This window comes from Zea mays, chromosome 5 (genome assembly GCF_902167145.1).
Source record: "Zea mays cultivar B73 chromosome 5, Zm-B73-REFERENCE-NAM-5.0, whole genome shotgun sequence".
NCBI classification, from domain to species: Eukaryota; Viridiplantae; Streptophyta; class Magnoliopsida; order Poales; family Poaceae; genus Zea; species Zea mays.
The window spans coordinates 213,966,219-213,980,560 of NC_050100.1; the positions used below are offsets into that span (position 1 = coordinate 213,966,219).

Sequence of the window (14,342 nt, forward strand, 5' to 3'; positions counted from 1 at the left end):
TTTGCAGCTCTCTCTTGGTGCACACCCACCTGTAAAGGTCTAGTGCTCTTTTAAACTCACTGATGCCCCTGCATATGTGTAACGCTGAAGAAACGCTATTAGGCACAGCTCACGAGTCAAATCAAATTCAGTCATCCCATCTTGGAAGCATTGTGAAGTTCGAGTACACAGGAAACAGCATTTCAAGTTCAACAACAGGTGAACACAGGAATCAGACATTAGCTAAAGCTTGTTAACCAAATGGTGTAGAACTAATAACAGCAGACAGACAGTACCAACAATGGCAGGAGCACAGCATGTTAGGCCATTCTGGATGGAGTAAGGATGGCAAGGACTCTCAACAATGAATTAGGCCATTCTTGCTGAGCATAATACGCAAAACCAGAACAGCAAACCATTGTGCTATCCTAGAATCCCTACATAGACAATAAACATGGCAACCAAGAGAGCAATTGGCAGGACATTCTGGATGACGAAAGTCACAAAGAGAGCAGGATTTCAGCACAGGTACACGACCAGGATGCACTCAATTTGTTTCAAATCAATTTAATCCGTATTACACGAGTGTACTGAATAGACATGTAAATGAAACAATTCTGAACTAATACACCAAAAAACCGAAACCTTTGTCCTATCCAAGAATTGTACACCACCAACCAAGTAATTCCTTCCATCCCATGATAGTCACAGCCTCCAAACCAGAGCCTAATGAATCAATCTCAATCATAGTGCAAAACGAACAAGAATTTGCTCCCCCCCGCTATTCACTGTCTTCACCCCCTTGCTGCTGCTGCTGCTCCTGCTGCAATCTGTATACCGCCCCTCCCCTCACTGTCCTGTACAGCCGAAGGCGGCAGCTGGCTTGCGGCAGCAGCTGTGGCGGCAGCCGGCAGTGGGAATGCATCGCAAGGCAATTCCATTACCGGCCAAGAACCACGGGCACCCGAGATCAAAGAATTATTGTGTATATGAACTTCTACCATGCCACCAACGATGACAAGGCTGACCGGGACGGCCCTGATGCTGGTGAAGAATCATTCTCGCCAATGTAGAGGTCGTACGACTTCCAGGTGTGGTCGAGGGGGCAAGGCTTGCCGGCGTCGAGACGGTCCCATGGCTTGCCCTTCCCGGACCAGTGCATCAGGCTGACGGGCCCGTTATGGAGAGGGCGGCAGCTGCCGAAGACGTTGTCGCCGCCCAGGCCGTGCTGGTTCCACCGGTGGTCGACGGCCTCTATCTCGCCGGCGAAGACGAGCAGGAAGGGGGGCAAGGAGCCAAGCTCGTAGATTCTTTTCTCCTTCTGCATCTCCATCCAGCGCTCGATGCGCTGGCGGTAGTTGCCAACGCGCCACCTCCGGAGGTCGATGACCATGACGCCGGTGTTGAAGTAGCAGGGCGCGCGGCGGCGGCCGGCAAAGACCCTGGCGCCGAGGACGGGGTCGTCCCAGAAGGCCTCGGTGAAGTAGCGGGAGAAGTTGGCGTGGCAGTACTCGGGCGCGGCGACGACCGCGGCGGCGGGCAGGCGCGTCTCCCAGAGGCGCCGCACGTCGTCGACGGCGAGCACGTCGGAGTCGAGGTATATCGCGCGCGGCACGCAGCGCGGGAGCAGGTCGGCGAGGTGGTTGCGCGCGTAGTTGAGCGGCGCCTCGAGCGCGGCGCGCACGGACGCGGAGATGAGCCCGGCGACCGCGTCGGCGCGGAACGGGTAGATCTCGAAGCGCAGGGACGGGAAGGAGGCGGCCACGGCGGCCCGGAGCTCGGCGACGGCCGGCGCGCCGCCGCCCTCCGCGGCGAGGAAGTGGAAGAAGATGGACTCCGGGCAGGAGGCGTGCTTGAGCAGCGAGTAGATGGCCGCCATGGAGCCCCTGAGGTAGTGCGCGTCGAGCGTCATGGCGATGTGCACCAGGCCCGGGTCGCAGACCCCCGCGCCCGTCACCGGGGCCGGGCACCCGTCCCCGTTCCTGTACTCGGGCGCCTCGGCGAACCTCGGCAGCCCCGCCGACGCCGGGCCCGATGCGGCCAATAACACCACCAGGACCAGCCCGGCCCACATCGCCGGGGAGGCCGCGCCCATGGCCGCCGCCGCCGAGGGGATCCCCCCTGGTCCCCGCCCCGGCCGGCTGACCGCTCGCCCTCGCCTTCGCCTCGGGGCGTCGGGTCGGGTCCGGTTGTGTGGTTCCCTCCCTCCCTCCCTGGAAGGGGTCGGCGTCGTTGGTGTATGCGCCTGCGCGTAGGTGTGCGCGCGAGGGTGGCGTCCGCTCCGCTCCGCTCGCTGGATCCCTCCCTCGTCCCTCCTCGATGGCAGCTTGGGCCGGGTCGTTCGGCTCGGGTCGTTTTATCGGGGACATTTATATGTGGCGTTACCAATAAAGCACGCGTGGAAGGTGGGTCCCACGTGCGCTTCGTTGGCTTGGGCATTTCTTTCCTTGCCTGCACTGCAATCGCAAGTTCGCAACTGCAAGCGGGGCATCGGTTGGGTGGGGCCGCGGGGCAGGGTTAATTACGGCGTGGTTAACGAGCTGGGCTGTTTAATTCGGGCGGGATTAGCAGCAGTCCGCCAGCTGCCCAGCTGTGTACACTACTCGCGCACCGCGTACGTATGGCAACTCACACGTCTTCGACGTCTTTCTGGTGTTCTCCCGTAGTCGTCGTCGTTCTATGTGTGCGTGCGTTTCAATTCATGTCGTTGAAGCAAGGTGCAAATTGAGACCGTGACCAGCTGCAGTCCTGCTGGATTCGCTTTGCTGCACAGCTATTGTTCCGTAGAGATCCACTAAACCCAATGAAACCGCGCATTTGAAATACGAACGTCTCTGCTTGTTTGTGCTGTGCTAACTAGATTGCCCATTATATAAGTAAAGAGTAATAACGCTGTAGAGACAGTGTTACGCGTGATTTTGGTTCACATTTAATTAAAAACTGCCAGCACATTCACTGTACTTGCTTCTGGGGGGGGGGGGGGGGGGGAAGCATTTGTGCTCCTGGTACAGTTTTTTCTTTTGAAACGAACCAGCTCAAGAGCTGTCAATTATATGTAGGGTGTTTTTGGTTTATGTGAACTAATTTTTAAGTGTTTCATTTTATTATATTTTAATCTCTCCTTTTTTCTATTTATCGCGGTTTAGCTTAAAAACGAATTAATAGGCAACAAATATTCGATAATAGAGATAATAGTTCATAAATTGTTAAATTAGAGCAAATTTTGTATTTAGCAACTTAGGGTCTGAAATGGAATAAAATTGAAGGACTAAAAATTAGACGGTGTTTAAATGCACTAGAGCTAATAGTTACTTAGCTAAAAAAATTGATAACAGAATTAGCTAGATAACAAATAGCTAGCTAATTATTAACTAATTTACTAAAATTAGCTAATAGTTGAACTATTAACTATTAGATATGGTGTTTGGATGTCTCCAACTAATTGTAGCCACTAATTATTAGCTACAGTGCATTTAAACGCTCTCTGTCCCTAGAAACCAAACAACTCCTTAGAACGATGTTTGGTTTCTATGGACTAATTTTTAGTTGCTCTATTTTTTATTTTATTTCAGTTTCTAAATTGCTAAATATATAAACTAAAACTCTATTATTTTAGTTTCCGTATTAAACAATTTTAGTAACTAAAATAAAAATAAAATGTAGGGACTAAAATTAGTCCATATAAACCAAACACTACTTAATAAGAGAGGAAAACACAGCTGGTAGCACTGTAGCTAGAAAACACATTCTGGGAAGTGGGAACCATGATATACGATGCTTTGTTGGTATATCTATGCAGTGCTATACAGGGCACCAAGTTGCACTGTAGCCTAGGACTAGGAGGGTGCCGCCTGGGCCCTGGAGGGTCCCGGTCAAATGACGATCACACGGCTTACTATTATTCGCTGGACGCGGTCCAGGCCCAGCGTCTGCGTCGCGGCCTAGCCGCGGGGCCCAAGACCGCGCACGCTGTGGGGCCTAGAGAACAGTGACCGCTTTTAGGTGTGAACAGAGACAGGCTGACCTAAACGTGGCGCCACGTGCTTTGGTTCCACCTCCGTGTTCCTTCCCCCGCCCGATGTACCGGTAGCGTGCTCAACAAACGTGCACAAAAATATACTTATATAGTATACAAGTTTTTGTCCCAAAAAAAAACTGCGAAAATCAAACTTGATACTTGACTTCATTTATTGCGATCGATGGAGGAGAGGAGAGGAGGAAACACGCATATGCATGGGTGCATATATACACAAATCCAAAATGCTCTTTTGTAACTCGTCACAAGAAGAAGCGTGTACACGCGTGAAGCTTCCGGCCGGAAAACAGTACGAACATTATGTTGTTCGTGTTTGATTAGTTGACCGTCTGAAGAGCAGCAGACTGCCGAGCGCCTTTTCTCTAGTCTAGAAGAATAAAGGGTTTCCGTGTTGGAAGAGTCCCCCTCCGAGGCTCGTGGCCAATTTGCGCTGGTCCTCAGGATGATGCATGGAGAGGGGCCATACGACGACGACGACGACGCCACGCAATAAGGAGATCGTTCCAGAATTCATATATAATATAGAGAGAGAGAAACTACGAATATTCCAGAATTGAGACATATACAGTTGCTCGGCGTTGAGGTCCCCCACGTCTGCTGTGGCTTCCGAAACAAGGCTCCCAAAGCAAATCGCAGCACGGAAAAGTTGCGCGTGGACACGGCCGGGTGCAGTGCAGCATTGCATGGCATGTACATGTACTCCTATATTGTTCTGGAAGGCCGTCAGGTGTACACGCGGTGGGGTGGTCCGTGGTCGCGGGTCGCATCGATCCGCCGTGAATGCTTCACGTCGCTGCCAAGTATATATCTCCATGGCTTATTCGATCGTGGTAGAAATCCACCGTGCGGTCTGCTGTGCTGACAGCCTGCTGCATGCGCAACGGCATTCGCTATTCCAGAAACAGTTCGACATTGGACACGTACTGGGGCTTCTCTTCTCTCCCTGCCGATCACACGCGATCTATTGCAAGTTCGCGACGCCGACAGGCCTGCACGTTTTACTGGTTTTCTATGCGATGAGTTGTTGAGGAAAAGCACTGGGCAGCTACCCGGTCAGCTGGCGGCGCACGTCTCCAATTCGTTTCGCAGTTTTTTTTTAAAAAAAAGAGATTAAAAGAAAGGACCCTTGATCTCTGTAATAACCTGTACAGTTTTTACTAACACTTGTGGCGTTTTCCGCATATAAAGTGGCGTACACGTTCGTACGCTTATAAAAAACAACCTTGGCGATGATCTGCGCGTGGGACTGATGAGGATAGATTCTCACACCAACATCATTTATTTAATCATTTACTCTATTTGATTGACAGCAGTGATTACGGTCACGTAGGGACGATACAGTGATGTATTTTGTGATACTACTACTCGTCGACTCTGCTCCGTACGTACGTACGTACGTGTTACAGTGTTAGCAGCAGCGGTAGCACCGAGTCTCTCGACCATGACAGGTTGTTGCTCCATGCTTTTCTACGCTGCAAAAAGGTCTCGCTATGTTGCCGGGTAATCCACGTCTAATCGGGGTCCTTTTCAGGGAAAGTACGTAGGTACTACTACTCATCCCTTTTAGTAGGTATTGGTAGTAAATTTGGCAGCGTGTTGTGAATCTTGATGTTCACGTCGCTGTCAGAGTTTGCTGCGTGCTTCTTCTTAGCTTGCAGTAATCCATCTCTTCCACAGCTTTATTTATGCACGAGCCTCACAAAGCTTGAGGCTAATAGTAGCTAAGTTTGTTTTGGTCAGTTTTACCTCTACTTAAGCAAACTTGTTTACCTGCACGTTCTGTTGTCACGTCTCTCCATCTCGCCAATATATGTGAGGCGTCCATGCAATCTGGTTCTGGATTGTGCGTGATGACAGACTAACAGTCATATCCGACCAAACGCAACAGTGAACGTCGTCGTTGGCCATAGATTGCTTTGCGTGAGCTGGTCTGTGACTTGGACGAGACTGAATAGTTCTTCCAATAATTGCTGCCTATAGTGGTGTAGCTAGAATTTTTTTCATAAGTTATGACATAATAAAAATTTCATAAGTTATGACATAATAAAAATTTCATAAAAAAATTAGTATAATTTATAATGATAGGATATACTCACGTCACGTAACCCTGCGGTGCTGCTGTTTTTTTTCCTATTGGTTCTATTGTTGCTTGTTGCTTCAACCTCAAGCCTGCACCGCTGCTAGAGCTAGACTAGACATGCTCTATGTTTTTTTGCTGGATTTAGTGGGCTGATGGTTCGGTGGGCCAGCCCATAGGGTATGCAATGGCCCACCCGAACCACCCAGCAGCTGCGCCACTGCGAGTTAGTTGTGTCCCCGACTCAGATTAGTTATGGACTAAGCTGAGATAAATAAATTCTCCTATTTATGGAATGGTTTGATAATTTTATTAGTAGTCATATTCTATTCTAAGATAAAAAAAAATCATAACAACTAGTTAAGCGTCATTAAGCACTATTAGATCAAACATCTATAGTAGACCACTCTATGTTAAACAAAATAATTACTTATACTTGTTAGAGAGAACTTATGAGAAAAAGAACATTATGTATCTTAAAATACACTTTAATAAAACAATATACCAAAATCAAAATAATTGCAACAGTTAATTAAGTGTTAATCACTATAGCGCTCATTCAGATGTCACCATAGTTTATTCTTAGTCTTATAGGGTCTCTTTATGGGCAACGAATCAGATGCAAACCATGTTTCCGCGCAAATAAACTAACAAAATTACAAAAAATTCTCAAAAAAAATATTTAAAAAAGTATAGATGTACCCTATTGAGTATTGACTACTCTACTACTGTATAAAATTTCAAATTCAAATTTCATCACATATTAAGAGATACAAAAAAGAAAAATATGAGATAATTTTCAGATTTTTGTATCTCAGAATTTTCTCTTTTTATATCTATTCACATATGATGAATTTGAACTTAAAATATTATCTAGTGGTATAGTAGTTAATAAAGTACATCTATAATTTTTGGGTACTTTTTATGACATTTATTAGTTGGTTTGCATGGAAACTTGTTTACACCCGGTACGTTGCTCTATTTATGGTCTTATCGTGCATTTTGTTTCATTTATACTTTTGTGCACGTATAAAAGAATTATTTGCACTTCTATAATCACAATTTGAATTTCAATCTTGTCGACGATATGATCCTTAGTTCTTGAGACCCATCAGTCAACAAGAACACTGGAGAAAAGGTCTCCGACAACTGAAGCCCGCTGGTCAATCGAAGAAGATTGGTAGCGTCTATGTGCAAGAACCAGCCTTCGCACAAACCCCATGGCACCGAGCCCGATGTCGAGTGGTGGAACCGGACAGGGGACCGGGCGTGCCAAAGGGAAACCACTCGAACGAATATCGCTTCTGGCCCGAGACCGACCCGTCAAAATGACCAGCTGCATTAACTGTGCCTAACGCCGAGCCACAGCGGAGGCACTGGTCTGCCTCCCACTCATGACCTATAAATCCTTTGTGCCGGAGAGCACTCGTGAACTACAAGCCCCTCGGACTGCGTCGCATTTATGGCCCGCGCATCCTCCAACCAGCGACACACTCATGATCTATCGGGACTAGGCCTGAGTGCACATACCACTAGCAGGGCGCAACATGACGAGCCACGTTGAGCCCCAGGGCTACGAAGACCAGAGGTCGACATAGCCCAAATGATGACGCTCGGGTCCACGCTGCCCGCTGAAAGGGAAATAGGCTTTAAACCTTTTCCTAAATGATTTTGGTGGTTGAATGTCCAACACAAACAATTGGACTAATTAGTTTGCTCTAGATTACATGTTCTACAGGTGCCAAAGATTCAACTCAAAACCAATAAAAAGAACAAGACAAGATTCAAAGGAAAGGAGCAAAGAGAAACCGAAGTGCTCTCTGGTATGGCGCACTGGACTGTCCGGTGTGCCACCGGACAGTGTCCGGTGCACCAGGGAGGATTGCCTTCAAACTCTTCACCTTCGGGTTTCTCAGGCGCAGCCCACTATAATTCACCGGACTGTCCGGTGCACCACCGGACAGTGTCCGGTGCTCCAGAGTGAAGCGGCTCTGAACTGGCCACCTTCGGGAAAGTGGGAGGTCGCTCCGCTAAAATTCACCGGACTGTCCGGTGTACACCGGACTGTCCGGTGTGCCAGCGGAGCAACGGTCATCTGCGCGCAACGGTCGACTCTGCAAAGTGTACAGTTGAATTCAGAGTGTCAGAGCAGAAGTCAGAGGGGCACCGGACTGTCCGGTGCCACATAAGGACAAAGCCTCCAACGGTCGACCAGCTCCAATTTCAACGGATAGGATGACGTGGCTGGCGCACCGGACATGTCCGGTGTGCACCGGACTGTCCGGTGCGCCCATCGCCAGCAGCTTCTCCAACGGCTACAAAATTGGATGGTGGCTATAAATACCACCCCAACCGGCCACTTCAAGAGGAGGGAGCCCAAGCAACATTCCAAGTCATCTAGTTGACATACTCAAGCCCTCCCAACCACATATATTCATTGATCCATCCTATACACAAGATTTAGTCCACTACAACCAACACAAGTGCCACAAAAGAGAGAGCAAGCAATTGAGAGCTCCTCTATTGAGTTTAGCCCTAGCGCCTTGTGAGATTCATTGAGAGATAGTGTGTGCTACATCTTTGTGTTCATTTGTGCGTGGAGTATTGACTCCCATTGAACTTCCTCCAAAGTTTTGGAGGCTTGTAAAAGCTAGCAAGAGACACCAAAGTGTGTGGTGGTCCTTGCGGGATCGAGAGTGATCCTTGAGAAGAAGAAGAGCTCGCCGATCCTTGTGTGATCGGGGGAGAGAGGGAAAGGGTTGAAAAAGACCCGTCCTTAAGTGGACTCCTCAACGAGGACTAGGCCTTCGAGGGCCGAACCTCGGTAAAACAAATCACCCGTGTCTATTGTGTTTATTGCTTGTGATTTGTTTTCTCTTGCTCTAAGTTTTCTTGCACCATTATTTGCTAATTTCATTTGGTATTGCTTCAAGTTAAAATTCCATTTAGTGAAGCAACAGGTTGCAAGAAAGAACTTGTTCTAGTGCTCTTCTCATCTAAGGGTTCTTGCTTTGTTATTCTATAACTTACTAGTTGTATTGATTTATCACTTCCGCATTATTTAGCAATACTCTTTTCAAGCAAGAACTTAGTTTCTATTCTCCGATATTTGTATATCTTGTTCTAACCACTAATCAAGGGATCTAGTTGGGGGATAAAGTTTTAATTTTCAGGTTTCGCCTATTCACCCCCCTCTAGGCGACTTTCAATTGGTATCAGAGCTAGGCACTTCATCTTGAGTCTAACAACTCGAAGTGATGGCTCGTAAAAGATCCCAAAAGAACAAGAAGACTCCTCCATCGAACGTAACTCAAAAAGAGGTAACTCTTGAAATATTATTTGATGATTGTTCCAATTATGACTCATGGTCTACTAGTGTGATAAATGCTTTTAGAACCATAGATCCACGATTAGAACAAATTATAGACAAGAGTATTTTTCCCTCTAATTTCAATGGAAAAATTAATTCCGAGGAGGATCAAAGATGTTATCGCTTAAACTATCTAGCTTTTGACATCTTAACTAATTCTCTTAGCAAAGAAGATTATCATGCCTTCATATCAAACTATGACGAATCCGTCCATGATGCGCATGATATTTGGACTAGAATTAGAAGCAAACTTGATGAGTCCAAACATGATAGTTCATTTTGTGTCTCTACTTCCTCTGGTATTTGTGATACTAACCCTTGCAAGGAAGAAGAAGAGAATGAACGATGGAGACCAAACGATGAATCCACCTCTCCAAAAGGTTTGTCTTCCCATTTCGATTCCCACATGTGTTGTGTGGCTAATGCAAATGATAGCGGGAGGACAAATAAGGATGAGGAGGAAGAAAGAAGCTTCTTGCATCTCTACGCTCGCCTAAGCCAAGAAGATAAGGCGGTCATGCTCAAACTTCTAAAAAGAGCGAGAGAGCAAAGCGAAGCTCGTCAAAGGCTAGAAGATGTTCTCTCCATAAAAATGCTACACTTTGACGAGTTGACTAAAGAACATGAGGAGCTAAAGTGCTCTCATGTTGATTTGGTCCAAAGGTATGAAACTGTTTCAATTGAGCATGATAACGCTTTACATTGTATCGCTCAATTAGTAAATAGGAATACCTTGCTTAAGGACCAAGTAGAAAAGCTAAAAGTTGAAAATCTAGCTTTTCAAGAAAAATATGATATGCTTCTATGTTCTCATGAAAACCTTATGGATGATCATATCATATTAAACATTGCTCATGAGGTTGTGATAGAAAACTTAAAATCCCAACAACCTCACTCGTGCACATGTATTCAAATTGATACTATATTACCATGTGCTAATGCTTGTTGTTTGTCGACAAGCATATCTGAAAGGGAATTGGGCTTACACCTAGTCCCTAATTAATTTTGGTGGTTGAATTGGCCAACACAAATAATTGGACTAACTAGTTTGCCCAAGTGTATAGATTATACAGGTGTAAAAGGTCCACACTCAGCCAATAAAAAGACCAAGTTTTGGATTCAACAAAGGAGCAAAAGGGCAACCGAAGGCGCCCCTGGTCTGGCGCACCGGACTGTCCGGTGTGCCACCGGACATGTCTGGTGCACCAGGGGGACTCAGACTCAAACTCGCCACCTTCGGGAATTCCCATGAGGCGACTCGGCTATAATTCACCGGACTGTCCGGTGTGCACCGGACAGTGTCCGGTGCGCCAAGGGAGGTCGGCCTCAGGAACTCGCCAGCTTCGGGAAAAGCCAACGGCTCGTCCACTATAATTCACCGGACTGTCCGGTGTACACCGGACTGTCCGGTGCGACTCCGGAGCAACGGTCATCTCCGCGCCAACGGCTCTCTGCCGCGCATTTAATGCGCGCTCTGCGCGCGCAGGAGTCAGAATCGCCCATGCTGGCACACCGGACAGCAAACAGTACCTGTCCGGTGTGCACCGAACACCCAGGCGGGCCCACAAGTCAGAAGCTCCAACGGTCAGAATCCAACGGCAGTGATGACGTGGCAGGGGGCACCGGACTGTCCGGTGTGCACCGGACTGTCCGGTGCGCCATCGAACAGACAGCCTCCCAACGGCCACATTTGGTGGTTGGGGCTATAAATACCCCAACCACCCCACTATTCATTGCATCCAAGTTTTCCCACTTCTCAACCTCAAGAGCTAGGCATTCAATTCTAGACACATTCAAAGAGATCAAATCCTCTCCAATTCCACAGAAAACCCTAGTGACTAGTGAGAGTGATTTGCCGTGTTCATTTGAGCTCTTGCGCTTGGATTGCTTCTTTTCTTTCTCACTTGTTCTTGTGATCAAAACTCCATTGTAATCAAGGCAAGAGGCACCAATTGTGTGGTGGCCCTTGCGGGGAAGTTTTGTTCCCGGCTTTGATTTGAGAAGAGAAGCTCACTCGGTCCGAGGGACCGTTTGAGAGAGGGAAGGGTTGAAAGAGACCCGGCCTTTGTGGCCTCCTCAACGGGGAGTAGGTTTGAGAGAACCGAACCTCGGTAAAACAAATCCGTGTGTCACACTTCATTATTTGCTCGCGATTTGTTTTGCGTCCTCTCTCACGGACTCGTTTATATTTCTAACGCTAACCCGGCTTGTAGTTGTGTTTATATTTGTAAATTTCAGTTTCGCCCTATTCACCCCCCTCTAGGCGACTATCAATTGGTATCAGAGCCCGGTACTTCATTAGAGCCTAACCGCTCGAAGTGATGTCGGGAGATAACGCCAAGAAGGAGATGGAGACCGGCGAAAAGCCCACTACAAGCCACGGGAGCACTTCATCGGAAGAGTCCCGCACCAAGAGGAAGGAGAAGAAGAAAAACTCCTCCAAACGGAAGGAGAAAAAGTCTTCCTCTTCTCACCACAAAGAGAAGAAGGAAAAGTCTTCTTCCCACAAGCCGCATCGGAAAGGCGACAAGCACAAAAGGATGAGGAAGGTGGTCTACTACGAGACCGACACTTCATCAACATCAACCTCCGACTCCGATGCGCCCTCCGTCACTTCTAAGCGCCAAGAGCGCAAGAAGTATAGTAAGATTCCCCTACACTACCCTCGCATTTCCAAACATACACCTTTACTTTCCGTCCCATTAGGCAAACCACCAACTTTTGATGGTGAAGATTACGCTAGGTGGAGCGATTTAATGCGATTTCATCTAACCTCGCTCCACAAAGGTATATGGGATATTGTTGAGTTTGGTGCACAGGTACCGTCGGTAGGGGATGAGAACTATGATGAGGATGAGGTGGCCCAAATCGAGCACTTCAACTCTCAAGCAACAACAATACTCCTCGCCTCTCTAAGTAGAGAGGAGTATAACAAAGTACAAGGGTTAAAGAGCGCCAAGGAGATTTGGGATGTGCTCAAAACCGCGCACGAAGGAGACGAGCTCACCAAGATCACCAAGCGGGAAACGATCGAGGGGGAGCTCGGTCGGTTCCGGCTTCGCAAAGGGGAGGAGCCACAACACATGTACAACCGGCTCAAGACCTTGGTGAATCAAGTGCGCAACCTCGGGAGCGTAAAGTGGGATGACCACGAGATGGTTAAGGTTATTCTAAGATCTCTTATTTTCCTTAACCCCACTCAAGTTCAATTAATCCGTGGTAATCCTAGATATACTAAAATGACCCCCGAGGAAGTTATCGGGAATTTTGTAAGTTTTGAGTGCATGATCGAAGGCTCGAGGAAGATCAACGAGCTTGATGATGCCACCACATCCGAAGCTCAACCCGTTGCATTCAAGGCAACGGAGGAGAAGAAGGAGGAGTCTACACCAAGTCGACAACCAATAGACGCCTCCAAGCTCGACAAATGAGGAAATGGCGCTCGTCATCAAGAGCTTCCGCCAAATCCTCAAGCAAAGGAGGGGGAAGGATTACAAGTCCCGCTCCAAGAAGGTTTGCTACAAGTGTGGTAAGCCCGGTCATTTTATTGCTAAATGTCCTATATCTAGTGACAGTGACCGAGGTGATGACAAGAAGGGGAGGCGAAAGGAGAAGAAGAGATACTACAAGAAGAAGGGCGGCGATGCCCATGTTTGTCGGGAGTGGGACTCCGACGAAAGCTCAAGCGACTCCTCCGACGACGAGGACGCCGCCAACATCGCCGTCACCAAGGGACTTCTCTTCCCCAACGTCGGCCACAAGTGCCTCATGGCAAAGGACGGCAAAAAGAAAAAGGTTAAATCTAACTCCTCCACTAAATATGAATCTTCTAGTGATGATAATGCTAGTGATGAGGAGGATAGTTTGCGTTCCCTTTTTGCCAACCTTAACATAGCTCAAAAGGAAAAATTAAATGAATTAGTCAGTGCTATTCATGAAAAGGATGATCTTTTGGATTCCCAAGAGGATTGTCTAATTAAAGAAAACAAAAAACATGTTAAGGTTAAAAAGGCTTATGCTCTAGAAATTGAGAAATGTGAAAAATTATCTAGTGAGCTAAGCACTTGCCGTGAGATAATTGACAACCTTAGAAATGAAAATGCTAGTTTAAATGCTAAGGTTGATTCTCATGTTTGTAATGTTTCAATTCCCAATCCTAGAGATAATAATGATGATTTGCTTGCTAGGATTGAAGAATTAAACATTTCTCTTGCTAGCCTTAGATTAGAGAATGAAAATTTGATTGCTAAGGCCAAAGATTTTGATGTTTGCAAAGTTACAATTGCCGATCTTAGAGATATGAATGATATTCTTCGTGCTAAGATTGTTGAACTTAATTCTTGCAAACCATCTACATCTACCATTGAACATGTCACTATTTGTACTAGATGTAGAAATGTTGATATTGATGCTATTCATGATCACATGATTTTAATTAAGCAACAAAATGATCATATAGCTAAACTAGATGCTAAAATTGCCGAGCACAACTTAGAAAATGAGAAATTTAAATTTGCTCGTAGCATGCTTTATAATGGGAGACGCCCTGGCATTAAGGATGGCATTGGCTTCCAAAGGGGAGACAATGTCAAACTTAATGCCCCTCCAAAGAACTTATCTAACTTTGTTAAGGGCAAGGCTCCCATGCCTCAGGATAACGAGGGTTACATTTTGTACCCTGCCGGCTATCCTGAGAGCAAAATTAGAAAGATTCATTCTAGGAAGTCTCACTCTGGCCCTAATCATGCTTATATGTATAAGGGTGAGACATCTAGTTCTAGGCAACCAATCCATGCTAAGTTGCCTAGAAAGAAAACTCCTAATGCATCAAATGAACATAGCATTTCATTTAAAACTTTTGATGCATCCTATGTTTTGAC

At 46.9% G+C, this 14,342-nt stretch overlaps 1 protein-coding gene across 1 annotated transcript; it reads right to left on the bottom strand.

Moving 5' to 3' along the window:
* Positions 1–522: 522 nt before the first annotated feature.
* On the bottom strand, positions 523–2,305 carry LOC100191570 (putative galacturonosyltransferase-like 9). The gene has a single exon (NM_001137000.1). It carries the CDS (start codon positions 2,072–2,074, stop codon positions 977–979), a length of 1,098 nt encoding a protein of 365 aa, NP_001130472.1. The 5' UTR covers positions 2,075–2,305; the 3' UTR covers positions 523–976.
* Positions 2,306–14,342: the final 12,037 nt, after the last annotated feature.

Bases quoted from the DNA above. Each gene is read 5' to 3' on its own strand.
- LOC100191570 (NM_001137000.1), bottom strand. From the start codon at position 2,074: ATGGGCGCGGCCTCCCCGGCGATGTGGGCCGGGCTGGTCCTGGTGGTG.